This window comes from Phaethon lepturus, unplaced genomic scaffold, assembly GCF_000687285.1.
Source record: "Phaethon lepturus isolate BGI_N335 unplaced genomic scaffold, ASM68728v1 scaffold38256, whole genome shotgun sequence".
Classification (NCBI taxonomy): Eukaryota; Metazoa; Chordata; class Aves; order Phaethontiformes; family Phaethontidae; genus Phaethon; species Phaethon lepturus.
The window spans coordinates 36880-56060 of NW_010547570.1; the positions used below are offsets into that span (position 1 = coordinate 36880).

The 19181-nt window shown below is 43.6% G+C and overlaps 1 protein-coding gene across 1 annotated transcript in view; it reads left to right on the top strand.

Moving 5' to 3' along the window:
• MYO1C (myosin IC) overlaps positions 1–19181 on the top strand; it is a 31168-nt gene that overhangs the window by 11730 nt on the left and 257 nt on the right. Inside the window, exons 5-32 of the mRNA XM_010289688.1 lie at positions 1601–1799; positions 2716–2796; positions 3581–3760; positions 3948–4046; positions 4281–4394; positions 4944–5015; positions 5311–5430; positions 5663–5745; positions 6429–6534; positions 6917–6997; positions 7395–7486; positions 8626–8720; positions 8947–8993; positions 9276–9356; positions 9537–9642; positions 10167–10284; positions 10507–10620; positions 10802–10878; positions 11051–11119; positions 11545–11629; positions 11847–12006; positions 12776–12859; positions 14605–14698; positions 14799–14854; positions 15332–15467; positions 16971–17041; positions 17488–17585; positions 17862–17961. Coding sequence (XP_010287990.1) covers positions 1601–1799; positions 2716–2796; positions 3581–3760; positions 3948–4046; positions 4281–4394; positions 4944–5015; positions 5311–5430; positions 5663–5745; positions 6429–6534; positions 6917–6997; positions 7395–7486; positions 8626–8720; positions 8947–8993; positions 9276–9356; positions 9537–9642; positions 10167–10284; positions 10507–10620; positions 10802–10878; positions 11051–11119; positions 11545–11629; positions 11847–12006; positions 12776–12859; positions 14605–14698; positions 14799–14854; positions 15332–15467; positions 16971–17041; positions 17488–17585; positions 17862–17961 — 2818 coding nt within the window. The remainder of the gene's footprint in view (positions 1–1600; positions 1800–2715; positions 2797–3580; positions 3761–3947; positions 4047–4280; positions 4395–4943; positions 5016–5310; positions 5431–5662; positions 5746–6428; positions 6535–6916; positions 6998–7394; positions 7487–8625; positions 8721–8946; positions 8994–9275; positions 9357–9536; positions 9643–10166; positions 10285–10506; positions 10621–10801; positions 10879–11050; positions 11120–11544; positions 11630–11846; positions 12007–12775; positions 12860–14604; positions 14699–14798; positions 14855–15331; positions 15468–16970; positions 17042–17487; positions 17586–17861; positions 17962–19181) is intronic.

Below are 19181 nucleotides of genomic sequence, written 5' to 3' on the forward strand. Positions count from 1 at the left end.
AAACTGATTCTAGAAAGCCAAAATACTTCAAGATTGCTATTCCAGTGTCAAAATAGCTTAAGGCTAGGCCTGAGCACTGGGTTTTCTGGGAAGTGCGTCACATGTAGTCATTCAAAGGAGAAAAGTTATCCCTATGGGCTTGAGCACAGCATACTTCCCAGAGTGATCTGTCACATCCTGTCCTATTTATAGCCTGCCAGGGGGTTCAGAGACGATGACTACAAATGGGACCATAAACATCTTTAAGTAAAGTGATTCTGTATGTGCTATGCTCGACTGCTAGCCTTTTGCTTGAACTTACAGTACTATAAAACCACGCAATAAAGGCATGCAGTCTAGAGACTGTTCTTAAAATTTAAATGAAATTTACATTTATTCAGCCGTTTTCAAAATACTCCAGAGACAGAATTTGGATGGGAGAAGGACTTGACGAATTTAGTGGGGTAAGCGCGCAGTTGTGTTGCTAGGTAGCTCGTTGGTGTTGCCTTAGCACCAAGTATTAATAGACTTGAGAAGGCCACGGCTGTTATTTTGGTGTGATTCCTTCTAATTAATTTCACAGCATGAGAGTTAAAAAAGGGACAAAAAAAGAAGAAAAGCTACTAAAAGGTTGTCAGGTGTATGAACACAGGATATCTGCTTGATCACCATGTGGAGACAGCTGAAAATACTGTTATGGAGGTCTTTTATGAGTGCATTATGAAGGGCTAATGCTCCTCTTTTCTCCTGTCCTCTTCCGTTGCACCTGTCTGGTTCTTTTCCTCTCCCTCTGTAAGTGGTTGCCCCTGTTGTCAGACTCATCCTCCTGCTCTCTGGTGTTGTAAAAGCGTGTGTGATTCTTGGTGTAAGATCCTGTCAGGTCTATCGCAGGGAGGGAAAGAGGAGAGAAGAAAAAAGCAGCAAAGGAAGAAGCAGGGGTCCGGGGCCAGCAGCCATAAACCCTGGCTGTACGCAGGCAGGAGGAACAGTCTGGTATTTTTTTTGGGTAGTGTTTGGCCTGAATTGGGTGGTAGCTTATGTAGCCTGCAGAATGCTTATCGGTCTGCGCCGGCTTATCCAATTCCTCCTACCATCCATGGGAAGCTGAGAGGCTGGGCTATTCTGGAGCTATAGCAAAGTGCACTTGTGACCTTCTGAGTATGTCATCACTTAAAAGATAAGCTAGAATAAAGATTGATGGAAAACAAGATGTTTCCTGAATGTAAAGCTTTTTTGTCCTGTGGGACCAATGCTGAGAGATCATGTATATTTAGAAAAGTAAGTTTATCTGCACCATGTAGTCATCTTCTACAGAACCTCTTCCCGTCAGAGAGACTCAAAATAATAGTTTTTAAAGAAATTTGATAGATTTGTGCTATCACCCTGCAGAAACTAGGCTGGTTAGTGGTTAAGATATGTATAGAGATGTCGAAGCGTTCCCGGCAACCTCCTGTGTCATCACCAGTGTGCAGAAGCAATACGCTCTTACCCAGCCCATGCGCACGTACTTCTTTTTGAGGCGTCTCCGCTAAGAGTTCGCACTGTGGGATAGTCTTAGCTGAGGAGTCTCTGCCCTTTGCTTGTGGAAACAAACTAATGCCTGGTTATCGTTGTCCCTTAGCTACGCTATTGCAGACAATTCGTACCGCTCCCTGCGCACGGAGAGGAAGGATCAGTGTATTCTGATCTCCGGGGAGAGCGGGGCTGGCAAAACAGAGGCCACCAAGAAGATCCTGCAGTACTACGCCGTGACCTGCCCAGCCAGCCAGCAGGTCGAAACCGTGAAGGACCGCCTGTTACAATCCAATCCCGTCCTGGAGGTAACTCTAGAGCCTGCAGCGCAGGAACTTGACATTGAAGCAGTACTCACATTCTCCAGCCGAGGGGTGGGGGCAGCTGGACCCCACGGGGCATGACTGAGCTGTCTGTGCAGAGCGGATAGTGTATCCTGGGAACACTGGTTCACGGCATGCGGGCAGATGGTTTGCAGCGCACGCAGGGGAATCCCGGTCTGCTTCCCAGCCAAAGAAATGGCCGTCTGCTGCTGAACTCACTTGGCCCTTTCCCGTCGGCCAGGAGCAATTCTGGGCTGGCCAGGCTGCAGGGAGAGGCAGGCGTTCCGTGTGGGAAGAGTTCTGGTGCGCTGCATGAGTTTGCAAAGCCAGAAGTGAACACGTCTGCTGCGGGCAGCGTTGCCCTCTGATAAATGCATTTGTGGGTCCATTTTCTAGTGCTGTGGTGTCCTCTAGTGTCCAGTCCTGAGCTGTCTTTGTCGTTCCCTTTGATATTTCCGCTCGCTCCGTATCAGATGTGTGCTGCATGCACGGGAAAGGTGTGCTCCCCATGAGAGGGGCAAGTCTGGCAGGCCTAGGCCTGTTAGGATAGTGCCTGCTGCGAGCGGAGCTGCGGGTGGCCGTAAGCAAATAGCTGTGGTGAGAGAGGAAGCTTTGAAAAGGCTGTCAGACGTGACATATGTTATCAGCAGCAAACTGGCGTTAAAATAAGCTTGCTGAGGGGATGGAATTGTTTTCAGAGGTCTGCTCCATCTGCAATGTTCGCACTGGGTATAAAGATCAACATTAGAATTCAGGTAGCAATCCGTTCCCTTCTTGGTTTCCCTTGCAGAAAGGACAAACCTAGGCTTTAATGGCTGTAACAACTGGCAGCTTCACCAAAGTGATTATAAATAATCTTATTTGATACTTATTTATTTTTCTCTAATCGTTTTCATTTCAGGCCTTTGGAAATGCAAAAACCCTTCGGAATGACAACTCCAGCAGATTTGGGAAATACATGGATGTGCAGTTTGATTACAGGGTAACTTAAAATTTTTTATACTTCAGAACTGGTCCCGGTCATAGCAGGTCTCTGTTGCCTGTGCTTTCTTGTACTGATGTGTGCCTGCAGCGATTGTTTTGCATTCCCTTGACACAGCATAAGCAGAGTCTCTGGTAGCAAAGTTTTGGTTCCAGAGGATTTTATAGAACATACTTTCCTTTCTTTCTTCCCTCATTTCTCTATATAAGGAGGCAGCAAGATTAAATCGTCTTATTTTTAGGGTATATGTGCACCATGCAAATGGATACTCCCAAACTAAATCCATGTAAGCCAGCTATGATCTGAAGATAAGCTCTGTCCTGTGTAACTTTGCATAGTGTTTGTTTCGGTTCTGATCCAAATTGCCCCACTCTATGAAGGTGAACGTGGTGCAAGAACTGAGTCGCTCAGCATACAGCAGTCTGGTAAATGTCTCAATATGTAACCCCTCCACACTCTCAGTTTTGTTGCTTTTCCTTTGTGTTGAATTCTTTCTGAGAAGGAATTTTACACAAGTCGAGATCCTGTTCAGTATGTGCTGTAGCCATGATCTGTGTAATGGCATGTTATTTTCACTTGATAGCTCATTTTGCGTGCACTTCAAAACTCAAATTGCCTCTCTGTTTTAGCTGAAATAGAGATTGTGATGCAAAACAACAGATAGTTTTCTGTCTTTTCATAGGCTATCATTTTGTATCCTCTTTGTCTTTGAATAGACCACCAGGAAGCAGAAATATTTTCCTATATATTGATGAACTATTTCAATGCATCTGGTTTGATTTAGGGGGCTCCTGTTGGGGGCCACATCTTGAACTACCTCCTGGAGAAATCCCGAGTTGTGCACCAGAATCATGGAGAGAGGAACTTCCACATTTTCTACCAGCTGCTAGAAGGAGGGGAAGAGGACTTACTGCGAAGGCTGGGCCTCGAAAAGAGCCCACAACAGTATCACTATTTAGTAAAGGTGTGCATTGTCTAGTAATTCTCATAACATTATGTTATAGGACCAGTATATTCTCAGTTAGCTTTGTAGTTTCCTTCCCTCACTTCAAAAATCACACTGAGATTACTGCTATAAAAACAAACACATGGCATGGGTAATATATCTTTGACAATTCTTTACTTATTTATAGCAAACTGTGTCTTTTTAGGGCCACTGTGCAAGGGTCAGTTCCATAAACGATAAAAATGATTGGAAGATTGTGCGAAGAGCCCTGTCCATTATAAGCTTCAATGACAATGAGGTGGAGGTAAGACACGTTTAACAGCACAGCTGATTTTCCTACTCTTAAGGAATTTTTCTGCTTTGATTTGTTATTTCTGACTGAAGGCAGCCTTCAGAGTGAATGTATTCTCTGCAAAAATCCTGAAGAAAAAAAATACAAAACATTCTCATAAAATGTTAATTAGTACAAAAATGTCACTGCCGTTTCTCATGATGTTCATTTCATCATCTTGATTTGTGCCTGTTGCTTCCGTCCTAGGATTTGCTGAGCATTGTGGCTAGCGTCCTCCATCTGGGGAACGTGCAGTTTGCTGCTGATGAGCAAGGAAATGCTCAGGTCACTACAGAGAATCAGATTAAATACCTGGCTAGGGTGAGTATCACCAGTTAGAGATCATAGAACATGAAAGATGAATTGGAGAGGTTTCCTTATTTTGAACTTGGTACCATCGCACTGTTTTAGAATATGATTTAGAAGTTTTCATAAGTTTACTTTTATTTGACCTAAATAAAATGCAAATACTAACATCAAAACCCTTTAATTAACAACTTCTCTATTTACCACTTGATCCACCACTGACTTGAGGTTTTTGCCTTCAGGCAGCGGGATAGGAATAGACCTACTCTGGAGAAGAGTTTTAAAGAAAGAACAACCCTTGTGGCTTTGCTTAGTCAGTTCTTTGTGGCAGAACAATCAAGCCAATTTATTTGTTATGTCCTATCACTGGCAGAAAGGAGGTGGTGTGCGGGAGGAGAGGGAAGGATTGACATTGCAAGAAGTCTTGCAGTGCGAATGAGAAAATAAAGGGTTGTCTCGCTGGAGTGTGCTTTTAAGGACAAGCCTTTCTAATCTCTTAAAATGACTACGGAGAAATTGAACATACTGTTTCATAAATTAATTTAATATTCTACTGCTTTGCAGCTTCTGGCAGTTGAGGGTTCTGTTCTTCGAGATGCATTGATCCACAAGAAGATCATAGCAAAAGGGGAAGAGGTAAGAACATGAACTGGGGATCTGGGAGGCACATGGGATTCAATCAAGCTAGTGATACACTGTCAGCTCTCTTACCAGAACTGGAGAGTTCACCTCTCACTTGTCAGAGGAGGTTGGCAGTGCAGGAGTCCCATAACCTAATGGTGACATGCAGCTTGTACGGCTGGCAGACAGTGATATGAGCTGAGCCTAGATGGGATGCTGTTGAGTGGCTGTTTATTAACAGTGAACTAAGGAAACTGAATTTCTCAGTGGAATGGCTGTTGAATGGCTTTTTTTCTCCTTCTGCACGCAGCTAATCAGTCCTCTGAACCTGGAGCAGGCAGCCTACGCAAGGGATGCGCTCGCTAAGGCAATATACGGACGCACCTTCTCCTGGCTGGTGAACAAGGTTAACAAGTCTCTTGCTTACAAGGTAAATGAACCTTTTGTTTGTTGATATCCAACCAAGTGTGAAAGGAAGTTACAAATCTTCTATCTGCAAAGCAGAGAAATGGTAAGTTCCATGCTCTACAGTGATTCCTACATTCATTTGTTTTCCATTAAGAGGATAGGAGTAAATGCTGTAACTGAATGGGTAGGACCCAGTGATGGATTGTTAGCTGTGAGTACATATCAGCATTTTTTTTTTTTCTCCCATATTGCAGGAAGGAGAGTTTCCGGGTTGGAGAAGTACAACAGTTCTAGGATTGCTTGATATCTATGGATTTGAGGTTTTCCAGCACAACAGGTTTGTTTCAATTGGTGTCTTTGAGATTTTGAGTAAACTCTGCATGACTTCATTCATTGTAATGTTTTCTCTGTTGTGAAGTAAGACAGTATTCTGTCTCTGGTTCTGGTAGTAACAAAGAGATGACATTTCAACTTCAGGAAATCTGCCGAATAACTGATAATCACAGGGCTTCTAACACTCGGGGCATCTAGCTAATATTTAGCATTTACAGCTGTTAATATTCCTGGTATTTTAAAGAGAGTGTTGCCTTTTGGGGGCGTATTCATGTGTTACCCTGAACCATGCCTGTGTCCAGCCCTCTGACACAGTGGTGGCTGTTGTTCTGGCATCTTTCCGTGGTGGTATGAATGGGGAAAAACAGCTATAAAACGGTGTATGGGACCGTGTCAGAGTCTGGAACCTGACTCTAACAGATAGCAAGGACCGGAGACTCTCAAATTTGCGGTATTATTGGGCCCTTTTTAAAAGTTTTTGTGTTCCATCCTTCCCTCCTTCTGGAACTCTTTCATGAGATCCACTACATAATAAACTTACTAAACTAATACATTCAGTAAACAAACATTTCACAAAATCTATTTCTTTTGATTCACAGATACATATTCATGCTGCTGCCCACTGATTATAGCTTCTTTTACTTGTGGTACAGTGTTAGTAATTATTTTTCTGATTTTTGTTTGCAGCTTTGAGCAATTTTGTATTAATTATTGTAATGAAAAATTGCAGCAGCTCTTCATAGAGCTGACATTGAAGTCGGAGCAAGAAGAATACGAGTCAGAAGGCATAGCGGTAAGAGCCGATATCATTACTTCCACTGTCTCCCTTGTAGCACCTCTTGCAGGCCAGAGGACAGATTAGAAAGGAGCTGCTAATAATGGTCTGCCAAGTAAATGAATTAAAGAACTTTCCTTTTTCCTTTCTTTTTGAAGCACTTTGGTAACACTGTGTGATACAGCTAGAAGTGAGTAATGCCATTCCAATCTTTTACTTTGTTGAAAAACCCTGCCTTTTAAAGGGAATGTAAGGAAAACAAATTTGAGTGAAAAAGCTTTGATTCAAATTTGACAGAAAGATTATTTAAATTAGGTGCTGTCTGAAATGTTCTGAAGTTTTCATGTTTTTTTCCAGTCTAGAATTGTTTTCACCCAAGTGTGATTTCCTCTCTTTGTAGTGGGAGCCAGTTCAGTATTTCAACAACAAAATAATTTGTGATTTGGTGGAAGAGAAATTCAAAGGCATCATTTCTATTCTGGTGAGTTGACAACAGCTTTTAAAATTAAAAATTTGAGGCAGTGTAGTGGAAAACAAGGGAAAGAACACAGAGGGGAGAAAGGTCTAAGCTTATCTGAGGATGATTTGGGCAGGTGGGAAGAGCTATGATACACTGAAGAGTGACACCATTAAAAGTCATACTCTATCACCTCCCATCTGCTCTCAGGAAAGAAGCTTCCAATCCAGGCAGTCCAGCAGCAGGAAAGTGTTCTCCTTTTCGGCTCAGCAGTTCTTCATTTGTTGAGCTAAGAGCTGGCCTACCTGTTAAAAGGCCAAAGGGTCAAACTGGGGCAGCGTTTCAGTCAGACAGAGTTAGAGCTGGCCGGTGCGCTGACAAGCGTAGCAAGAAATCAATACTGGACTGCGTGTGTTTGTAGGATGAAGAGTGTCTGAGACCTGGGGATGCCACAGATACAACATTCTTGGAGAAATTGGAGGAAACTGTGAAGAACCACCCTCACTTTCTCACGTGAGTGTTCACATAGCTGAGAGCAGTTATACTGGTAGGATCCAAGTGTGTGCTAGAGCTTTAATTATACCTCAATAACATTAAAACTCATCGTGTGTATAGCAGTAGCATCCTAGGTGTACTGGGTCCCACATAAATGGTGATTGTGTTTTCTTTTGCAAAGGGATTAGATTGTGAGTTAAGATAATACAGAGTAAGTTGCCAAGACTAACTGCCTTGCTCTTCTCAAGACTACATTTCAGAATACAGTAGGAGCAACAAAACTCTTGTTACTGGCTTGCCTCTTCACCAGTCTCTTCCTGGCATCAAACTGCTAGTATGTCCAAGGAATTTGGAGGCTTGCAGCTTCTTGGCTCTTCTGAGATCTGGCCCAATACTTCAGGTGTGACAGACTCTCTGGTATGGAGTATTAGGCCAGATCATTCCCCAGCGTTGCTGGCTTCCTGGGGGAAGATGACCGATGACACAAGTCAGGCCTACGAATAGCATGGAGCAGAATTTTACTGGTGAAAGCACTGTTCAGAGGTGTATATGCACTAGAATGGTTTAAGCAGTGTTAGTGCTTTTGAAATTGAGAGGTTTATATTACACTAACACACCTTTGCGGGCACCTGCTTCTGAGACCATGCTGATGTCCTTCCTTTGACATTGGTAACCTATCCACATTGCAGCCACTCTGCTTTAATGGCTGTGAATTCTGTGTTTCACCTTTCAGATTGTTTACTTCAGTTTTGGAGCTCCGAATGTCTTTTTATTCTTACCGACTGTTCTGCTTATGCTCAGATTAGGATCTGTACAGCGCCTCATGAGTATGCCAGCCTGCTGCCAGTATCTCCACTGCCCTCTTGCCTGCTGCCTCTACTCTAATTTCATGGGCACACAGAGCCACTCTGCAACCTTGCCAGGAAGCTGAAAGTTTATCCATTTGAAATAAACATAAATACATTTTAAGACATTTTTATGATTTGCTGGTTGATAACTATTTACTTTTGGTCTTGAAAATCAGCCAGTCGGATTTATTCCCCCCCTTCTATGTTGATGTAGCCACACTCTGGGATCAGATGCCATAGTGCTTTTTGAAGTGAAGCCCCCGCCATGAAACAAATGTTTCTCATGAAGTTTCTTCACTTTCTCACCAGGCACAAGCTCGCTGACCAGAAGACTCGCAAGTCACTGGGGCGGGAGGAGTTTCGGCTTTTGCACTATGCTGGAGAGGTCACCTACAGCGTTGCAGGTAAGCGTGTGCATCATCTCCGCTGTGTCTCACTCTTTTCTCCTCCTCCCATCCTCTGCCCTTTGAATTAAAACAGCTTCACTACACAGTAAAGAAAAATCTGGGCATAGAATACTTCCACACATCATTTGATTAACCAGATTAATTTCCCATCTCCAATTCCTGCCTTGTTGTGAAGTTCCTGTGGAACAGCGGTGGCAGCCTGAGCGGTTTCTTTTTCTTCCAGGTTTTCTAGATAAAAACAATGACCTTCTCTTTCGGAACCTAAAGGAGGTGAGTGTGGATAGAGGACGCTTCCAATACTCAGCAGAATGAGCAGTCGGGTTTAAAATGGGGTAGCACCTGAGGGAAAGGATTCTTCTAGACTCCACCTGGAGAATGCGTGTCCGTAGGGCTGCACTATGAAAAGACAAATTGAGGTGCCCAAAGTTTATTTTATTATTAAAAAGCAAAACAAAACAAAAAAACCCAAACGAACGGTTTTGGCCCGTGTTTCTTTGACAGTTCTCTGAAGAATACTTTGTACTTTATCTCTGAAAATGTTTCTCTCCGCAGACCATGTGCAACTCTGAGAATCCTATCATAAATCAGTGTTTTGACAGGACGGAACTGACAGACAAAAAGAGACCCGAAACGGTAAGAACACAAGAGCTGGATGGAAGTGTGGCTATTTCCTCTTTTTAAAAGATATGTCCTGTCTAACACGGTAATTGGAACTCAAGCCTCCTACATTTAAAGCTGGGAGGCTGAGGTTTGTTCTGCAGTCACAAGTACTAGCTGTAAGTAATCGCTTCAGTTTTCTTTCTTTTCTCCTAGGCAGCAACTCAGTTTAAAAACAGCCTCTCCAAACTCATGGAAATTCTGATGTCCAAAGAACCCTCCTACATCCGCTGCATTAAACCTAACGATGCTAAACAGGCTGGTATGACCCTGGTGACTCTTCCTCTTTTCTATGACAGCTATATATAGGCCACTAGATCCCAGTTCAGTGGGGCACAGAAAGGAGATCAAATGACGAAGTCCTGCAAGATTTTTTCATTTTGGGTCTGTGCCAGAGTTTCTTGTAAGGAGGTGGTGGCAGTACCATCAGCCAGGAATCAGAATGGGAGCACTGGGCTTGGGTGGAGTAGGGTCCTGTTTAAAGTGAAGAATTATTAACCTACGTAACTTCCTTTTAACGGCCTTTATTCTCCCTCATTTCTTCCTCCTGTCTGCATAGAACATCCTAAAGGAGAACTTCTTTTTGGAACTAAATATAAATGTGTATTAAAGGGCAGGGGGGAAGACAGGAGACACAAAAGCAAGCTGTGTGGGACTTGCACCGTGAGGGTGGGTTAGAGGTTAAAGATAACTGCGTAAGCTATAACCAAGAACTGACACTCCCTTCTCCAGATGAAGGGACAGCTATATATGAATCACATTTCTCTATTTTCCTCCTCTCTCAAGATCGATTTGATGAAGTTCTAATCCGACATCAAGTGAAATACCTAGGGTTGATGGAGAACCTCAGAGTGCGTAGAGCTGGGTTTGCTTATCGACGAAAATACGAAGTTTTCCTGCAGAGGTAGGATTACCTTGGACTTCCCTCTCCCTGCTGCTCCCTCCCCCTGCTCTGGGTCCCACAGCTCTTGAGGCTGGGGAGCTGTTCCAAACAGCAAAGAGGCAGCCCTTACACCCAAAAGACTTATTTTCTTGAGAGAATGAGAAGCACGGCCTCTCTCCCTTCCCATTGCCCTGTACGGACTGGACTTCTCTCCCTAAGATTTCTCCTGCTGTTAATTCACAGGTACAAATCACTTTGTCCAGAAACATGGCCTACATGGGACGGACGGCCCCACGATGGGGTGGCTGTGCTGGTGAAGCATCTTGGCTACAAACAGGAAGAATACAAAATGGGACGGTTAGTTCTTCTATTTTCTTGATTTGAGATTATGAATCATTGGATGTCCGTGCCATTGCTTTTAAGTAAGGCTTCTCTCTGTAATGGGTGAGGAAAACATTAGAGATCCCAAAGGGGCTGCGAAGGGCAGGAAGCAAATTTCTCCGGCATGTTAAACATAATCCTGCATTTCTATCCCTAGAACAAAGATTTTTATCCGCTTTCCCAAGACTTTGTTTGCAACAGAAGATGCTCTGGAAGTGAGGAAGCAGAGTCTGGGTGAGTCAGACGCTGCAGTAGCTTCATGGACAGTTAGCTGTCTGTTTTCTGATTTTTAAAATTTTTTTTTCCTGTTTGTTCAGGGAGGGATTTTTGTTTGAAAAGTTGAACCTTTTTCTACCAAAATCTGCTTGGTCACAATTTCAAATTGCTGTTTCTCTTGCAATTTCAGCAACAAAAATGCAGGCCACATGGAGAGGTTTCTACCGTCGAAAGAAATTCCTGCACATGAAGCACTCAGGTACGAGAGAGAGGAAGCTGCAGCTTCCTCGGTGCTGTGTAATTGCATGGTTTGAAGTGGCCACTTTTGTCAGAGGTGACTTGAGTTTGACGGGCAGGAAGGAACATTCCCAAAGCCTTGCGGGAAGTAGAACGGAAGACGGTGTAGTACCCAGTCCTTCCACCATTAGTCTGTGAGACTCTGAGCGAGAGAAGCAGACTTAATTCATGTTCACGCAGCAGTTTTCATCTGCTGGTGCTTTTTATTGACATTTATCCATTGTGTCATGTTATTAAGAACTTAAATTATATTCTTTCCCACATGCCATGTTGAAGGCTGCTTACTTAGAGCGGGCTTTCTTACGCACTCTTTGTTGCCCGTTGTGTGTGGAGTCAGTATTGGTAGGAAGGAGCTCACTTAGTGCAAAATCTTCATGTTGTTTTTAGCAATAGCTATCCAGTCCTGGTGGCGGGGAACCTTGGGACGCCGAAAAGCTGCCAAGAAGAAGTGGGCAGTAGAGACTATCAGAAGGTGCGTAAAGAATAACACAAGCCATCAAATGGGTACTTATTTCTTAACAATAAGATCATGATAATAAACTTTCTTGTCATTACAGTATCAGAGGTTTTTTTAAAAAATTACAACTATTAAATCAAGCCCAGAAAATGGTTGGATTTGAAGAGACCTCTAAATATCACTAATTTTGATCACTTCTCTAATTTTCTAATAAGATTTTCTTCTTCCTCAGGTTCATTAAAGGTTTTATTTACCGGAACCACCCTCGCTGCCCAGAGAATGAGTATTTCCTTGATTACATCCGCTTCTCTTTCCTGATGAACCTCAAGCGTAATTTACCAAAAAATGTTTTGGACAAATCGTGGCCAACTCCTCCTCCGTCACTCTGTGAGGTAGGCACAACTGCACTAGCGTCAGGCGAATGACACGCAGGGTGGAGGAGACTAACGGCAGTATTGAAGACCACGGGCCACCACCAGCCTGTGGGGAGCCTCCTGCTATCAGAGCAAGAAAGAACCAGGTTCTGGTTCAGGTTCCACACTGCGTTAGCATCTCTGACTAGCAGAATTAATCCAGACGTCATCACATGGGTGTAATTATAGCATATCTTAAAATTATTAAGAGTTCTTGAGAGCCCAGTGCTGTTGCAACACCATTTTCTAAGGGTTTTCTCATCCATTTCTGAATTTTGCTCCCTTTTTTCTCTCTGAGCAAATTAAGTTCCCCCTGGACAGTTAAACTGGCTGCCATGACAATGCGGTTGCTTGTGAAGAACATATTAAACTTCCTCTGTTGCCATTATTATTCTGCATCTGGCAGAACTGGTTTTTTATCTGATCAGAACAAAATAGTGCAGCAAGTCCCAGTTATCCAAAGGTCCTTGTTTGTTTGGATTGCAGGTACAGCTGGAAGCGAGGAGTGGCACAGCTGTGTAACACGGAGTGCTCCTGGTAGTCCTCTTCCATTCTAAAGCGGTTGGAGCATGTTGCAGGGCAAACTCTTAGAGACGGGGAAAACAAACTTCGCATTATTTAATTTAAAAAGGAACTCTCAGTAATGAAAGAGTATTTAGATTTGGCAGTGCATTTTCTGCAGTCGCTGGTTGAATTGGTTTGCAATAATTTTGACCTACTCTTATTTACCGTGCGATTTCTTCTTCAGGCATCCCAGCTGCTGCGACAGCTATGTATGCAGAACATGGTCTGGACCTACTGCAAGAGAATCAGCCCAGAGTGGAAGCAGCAGGTACGAGACAACTTATTTCACAAAGTACGCTGATGTTGCCAAGATCAGGAGGGGGTTCTCAGCATTATTGGTTGTAAGAAATGAAGGAGGAGAGCAGCTGGGAGGGACAAGGGTACTACTGTAGAGGGAGGCACAGAAGCAGAAGATGGGAGAACTCTTGAATCACTGCATTCTTCAGTGGTTGGTTAACAGTTCCACAAGAATATTGTGATTTTTTTTTTTTTAGGTTACAGACAAAAAACTAGAAGACTAGAATGTGCATAAAATAAAGAATCATTATATACATAGTGCTATACATACTATATAAACAGCGTTATATAGCCATGCCTAATTTCTATACTGTAAGGCCCTGTTGTTCCTCCCATGGAAGATAAAAAAATGTAACAAGCCACATTATATTCTGGTTGTACCATAAAGTAGAGAACAAGAATTCTGCAGGCACAAAACTTTGAGGCATTTTCCAGAGAAGTTACGTGAACAGTAACAGCTGCGGTTCTAGCTAAAAAGAACAAAAACAACACTGAAATTTGATTCATCTTAGTCATGGAAAGGTAGGGGGATGGAATTTCTTGTATATTTAAAAAAGCTCAGTAATGAAGGGACATCATAGGAAAAGTTACATCTAAGCTGTTTAATGGATACAGCTATGAGAGGAGAGTAATAGTTGTCTTCAGGCTTTTTTTTCACTGCATAGTGTATCATACCGCTTATGAAGGCCTGTGAAGTATTAAGTACATGTAATGAAATGCTGCAGATTAGTCAGGGGCTGAGCCTGTGATTAAGGACACAGGATTAATACCAGCCGTTACTGAGCTGGAGGTAGAAACTCAGCAGAACACTTGCTTTTCCCCAGTAAACCAGACTCGCTGATAATGAGTATCTTTTACCCACATTTTTACCTGTACATCACCTCAGGTACTTTACACTGTGTAGTAGCAGCCCTAACGCGCATTTGCCCCAAGTAAAGCAAAGGCGCTTTCCCGTTTCCTCACTGCCTGGTTTTGTTCTTACTCCGAAGGAGCACCAGTGGGGAGCTCAGAGCACAGGTCCTGTTTACAGTGCGGGGTGTCTGTGTCCTGCAATTCGGCCGCTCCTTACGGTGACTGATCACGTAAACAGGAACTCCCGGGGCGATGGGGTAGCTAATTGAATTGTACTATTTGTCAGAGGATAAGGTAGAGAATACAGAGTAGATCAGAGCGCTGTAATCGGTGTGTTACACGGTGTTACACGGGCAAGTTTTTTATCAGTACTCCAAGTAAAGATGGTGACTAGCTGAAAGGTCTTGGGGTGGGATGGAAAATAAATAATCTGAAGCATGAAAAAAGCCATATGGGGTGGAGCAGGAGCAGAAACTGTTGAAGCTTAAGGAGGAAGAGGTTAAGAGAATCACTGCAGTGGGAGGATTCTGAGACATTTTAAACACAGGCATATTCAAAATCCAGAGGCTAGATGTCATGTCCAGACAAATTCAAACCAGAAATATGATGCGTACTTTTGAGATGAAAGAAAAGGGGAAAAAGGAAGAAAATAAAGGAAATTTCTATGCTAAAGGTTGGGTAGCTGTTGAAAATTTAATGTGTGGAATATTTTCTGTAACTTCATGACTAGTATGATTTAGGAAGTCGGAACTAGATGGTGACTGCTAAAATACTAAAAAGATAGTATCTCTTTTAACATAAATTGATCTTTTTATTTAAGGAGACATTTTGTACTAAACAAGAATACATCTCTCTTTCTTGCAGTTGGAACAAAAAGTAATTGCCAGTGAGATTTTTAAAGGTAAAAAAGACAATTACCCTCAGAGTGTTCCTAGACTCTTCATCAACACTCGACTGGGTGAGTAGGTGTGAAAGTTCAACAGGAAGTAGGAAGTTAATCTACTCTTTTCTTGCTAGAAATTTCTCTTTCTGACCTCACCTCTTTGGTTTTAATACAGGTAACGAAGAGATAAATGCTAAAGTCCTTCAGGCTTTAGAAAGTGAAGCAATTAAGGTGAGATATGTGTCCTAATACTTTTGTCAAGCTTCTGGAGTTATTCAGCAGAATATCAGAAGATTAGATTTCTGAAGAAAATATACCAAGAATTTTACATTACACTAAGCTTGTAATACCTTAGGAGGTAGTCTATGGGAAGAGCTCACGGCTCGGAAACTATTGCCAGAGATTATGGCAAGCTTATGTCACTCAAGAATCAAAGGGGTTGCAGCTGGCATGGCTGGAGAGGAAAGGAACCTACACAGGCTGAAACTAAACCTGGATTTTTCAAGCCCACAGTCAGACAGCCCTGGTCATCAAGTTATTGTTCAGAACTCCTCTAGGGCAGCAAGGAAGTCTGTAGCAGAACTGAGAATAGGACTCAAAAGGATTGTCTCCATTCTCAGTTTACCGCCTGCAAGCTCTCTAGGCTAGAGGGAAGGTAGCTGACAATTAAACAAATTGCATTTTTAGCCCTGTTAACACTTATTTCAGTATGCAGTTCCTGTGATCAAGTATGACCGGAAAGGATACAAAGCAAGAGCACGGCAGCTGCTTCTTACCCAGAATGCAGTCATCATAGTTGAGGAATCCAAAATCAAACAACGAATCGACTATGCCAATCTGACTGGTAAGAGTGGTAACATAAAGTGGGGTTTGGCTCACTTGACTGAAGTCAGATTTCATCTTGGCTACAGTTACATAAGTAATAATAACCAATTTGTCTTTGTCCTGGACAAGAATGGAATTATCTGATACTGACAAGCATTTTAAGTCTGCAATATCTTGAAATGGACTTTTCCTAAAATTAACTCCATAAAATGTCACAAAAATTACTCAATTCATCTCCCCCAAGCTCCATCCTAAATCATTTCCCAATTGCCCATCTCTACTGCAGGGCAGTTGTGCCATTATTACATAGCAGTGGCTTGGGACACTGCTCCAGCTTTCAGCCCTCTACGTACTTGACACCGACTTGATACTTTCAGAGGGGGAACTTGGTCAAACAGAGAAAACTGCTGAATCTGGGGCAGCGTAGTCATTACTTGGCTTTGTCTGAAACCTCTCACCTCACAGCTCCAGCTCAGCTACAGCCACTTTTGGTGCTACTCATTTCAATAGTTGCATCAGGCTGACATCTACTGTATTTGTAACTGTCACCCTTTGAAGCAGTTTCCAAGGGGAACACTAATTCAGGGTTCTGCGATTCCCATAAGATGCTATTATGGCAGAGACATACGTTTATCTCTGCTAGGGTCAGGCTAGCTCAATCTAAACAGCTAATCCAGTTTGTATCTAGTGTCAAGATATTAAACAAAGTCCAAAAATAAACTCTGAAGAAACAGACACTCCTGAAACACAGCACAGTGCTCCTTACCTAATCCCTACCCCCATGCCCCAGGGAGAGGATTTTTTTTTCATTTATCAACCATGAGCAACTCCTGGCAGAGGCTAAGCCTCTTGCTCACTCTGTGGTCACACTGGGCTGTGGAATTCAGAGCCCGAGTCAGTCACAGCACAGCACAACGAGAACCTGCAGCAGCTCCGGCCTGGATCTGCAATGCTCAGTGTACTCGCAAGCACGGCGGCCAGGCAAGGAGTTCCCAGCAATAACAACTTTATGGAGCCAAGCTCCTGCAGCAGCTCTGGCCTTTCTTACCCAGTGTTGGCAGTGGGGGGAAGACAACAGTGACTGCACTGTTCCAGTTGTCCCTCTCCTCCTTAGTGCCCCAGTAATGTCACCACTTGTCCACCTATGGGGCTAGAATGAAGTATCTGTCCAGTGGGTGCTGAAAGGTAAAATTTTGGTCATAGGTCCCTTAACTGGCCAAGTAGCTCTTTTTCAAGTCCATGAGGGCCATGACAGTTTGTAAATAGGCATTCTTCCTACTTCTGATGGACAGAGTTTCTTTTCCACCTTAAAGAGCACAGTTACAAGCCAATTGTCTGTCACCTTACAGCCTGTTCAGCCTCTTTGCTGGCATGTTAGCACAGTGCATCTATGCGACTTCTCAGCTGTCGGGTGTCTTGGCATGAGAACAACAGTTGCTGCGTTCCTGGGCGAGGTTCTGAAACACGTGCAAGAATCCCAGTAGAGTTGTCTTGGGTGTCAAATGGCCGTTCTCTATTGCAGGCATCTCCGTCAGCAGCCTGAGTGACAACTTGTTTGTGCTGCACGTGCACTGCGAGGATAACAAACAGAAGGTAGTGGGACTCCTCCATCATTTCTCCAACCGCCTCTGGAGTTGTAAAGGCACAAAGAGCAGAAGATCCAACTGGGGGGTGGGAGTGGAACACACATGGTGCCATGTAGGGGTGAGCAGCCCCCATCTGTGACTGACTTTGGGCCAGCTCTCAGCAGCATTTTAGTTAGTTACATTTATTTGTGCTCACAGATGGGATTCACCAGTGACTTGCTCACCAGCAGGACTGGTGCTGTCCCTTGCCCCCATTATTGATACCTTGTAAATTCATTAACTGCTGTAGGTACACCCAGAGATCTCCACCAAGCTTGGTCCTCTTGGAGGAGCGTTCTTCCATGCTAACCTATGGAGCTAGTCCTGGCCCTGTTAATTACAGCATAATGGCAATTTTGGTATACTGGCACTGTAAAGCCATCATCATAAACCATCATCTCTTTTGCCTCCCAGGGAGATGTTGTACTTCAAAGTGACCATGTGATCGAGACGCTAACAAAAACAGCCATGCAGGCAGACAAAGTCAATCATGTCAACATCAATCAGGGCAGGTGAGTGAAGCCAAGCCCCTCTCAGGAGCTGCCTTGGTTTGCTTGTGTTGGTTCTGAAGAGAGCTCTGTTTCAGCATTAAAGGGCTACAGAAACACACCCACATGACATCAAAATGTACCAAATCGATCTTAACTAAGGCTCCCTTTCCTCAGACAAGCGGCTCTATCACAGCTAAGCATCAATACAAAGCAGCCACTTACACAAGGGTAAAACTATGCTAGTGGAGAGGACACAACTACTCATCAAATCTGTTCTTATCTCTTGTCTCTTTGCAGCATAAAATTTACAGTTGGGCAAGGCAAAGAAGGCATCATTGACTTTATATCAGGATCAGAACTGCTTATAGCCAAAGCCAAGAATGGCCATCTAACAGTGGTGAGTACAGCCTGAGGTTGGTAATAAATGTTGTTCACTTGCAGTGATCCAAACCCAGACTTTGGCATTAAACTCTATTTGCAGCAGATGGACACATGCCACATGACTTTCCTGCCGAACACACTGCCCTGGTCTACCAGCCTTTTCCGCAGCTGGAGCTGGGTTTTGTTTCTCTTCCTGCAGTCTCAGGACTGCCAGGCTTACTCACACTCATCAAGTCTTACCACTTTTTTTCCCCATCCCCAAGATTCAGGCTTTAATGCTATACTCTGCTGCAAATCAAATTTTAGAAAGAGGATTTAAAAACAGGAAGCAAAACACACACACCCCCTTCCCTTCTCAGATTCCGCAGCTGGAGCTGGGTTTTGTTTCTCTTCCTGCAGTCTCAGGACTGCCAGGCTTACTCACACTCATCAAGTCTTACCACTTTTTTTCCCCATCCCCAAGATTCAGGCTTTAATGCTATACTCTGCTGCAAATCAAATTTTAGAAAGAGGATTTAAAAACAGGAAGCAAAACACACACACCCCCTTCCCTTCTCAGATTATTTGTAATCTTTCTGCTAGTCAGATATAGTCATGCAACCGATTTATGCATTGCCAAATTAAAGGTTGTTCAGAAAGAAGTCCGGAGCATACTTAGCCTGCACTCGCTCCCCTTCCAGCATCAGAGCTAGAAGTGAGCTCCCCTGCCCTACTGCAGGCCGAGTAGCCTCAGAACAGCAATCACCATTTCCACTTTGCCCATCCTGTGGAACCCGCAAACGCAGCCCTGCCAAGGGAGTTCCTTGCTCTATGCCTACACTGTACGCAGGAAGAGCTGACATTTGTACAAGCATGCTGAAATGAGGATTGTGCTGCTTCATTTGCTATCATCAGTAACAGCCTTTCCAAGCCAGCCCTAGGAACATTCTTCCAGTTTTGCCCCTCCCTCCTCAGCAAAGCAGTCTTGGGACTCCCCAAGACTCAGGAGAAGTTTTTACTGTAGCCTCAGAGACTGGGGTGTAAGAAAGAGCGCTGTGGACTCCTCTAACTTGCTGAGCTCAAATGTACTGAATTGCCAGTACCTGCTTTTGTTCCCTGCTGAGATTGGCCAACTTCAGAGTAGAGCAGACTTTACGTACTGTGGCCTAGCAGCTTAATTCTACAAGCCAATCTTCATTGCACTTCAAAGATGTGTTAGGAGCTAAACCTGTTGCAGCATCTTTGTTTTCAACACAC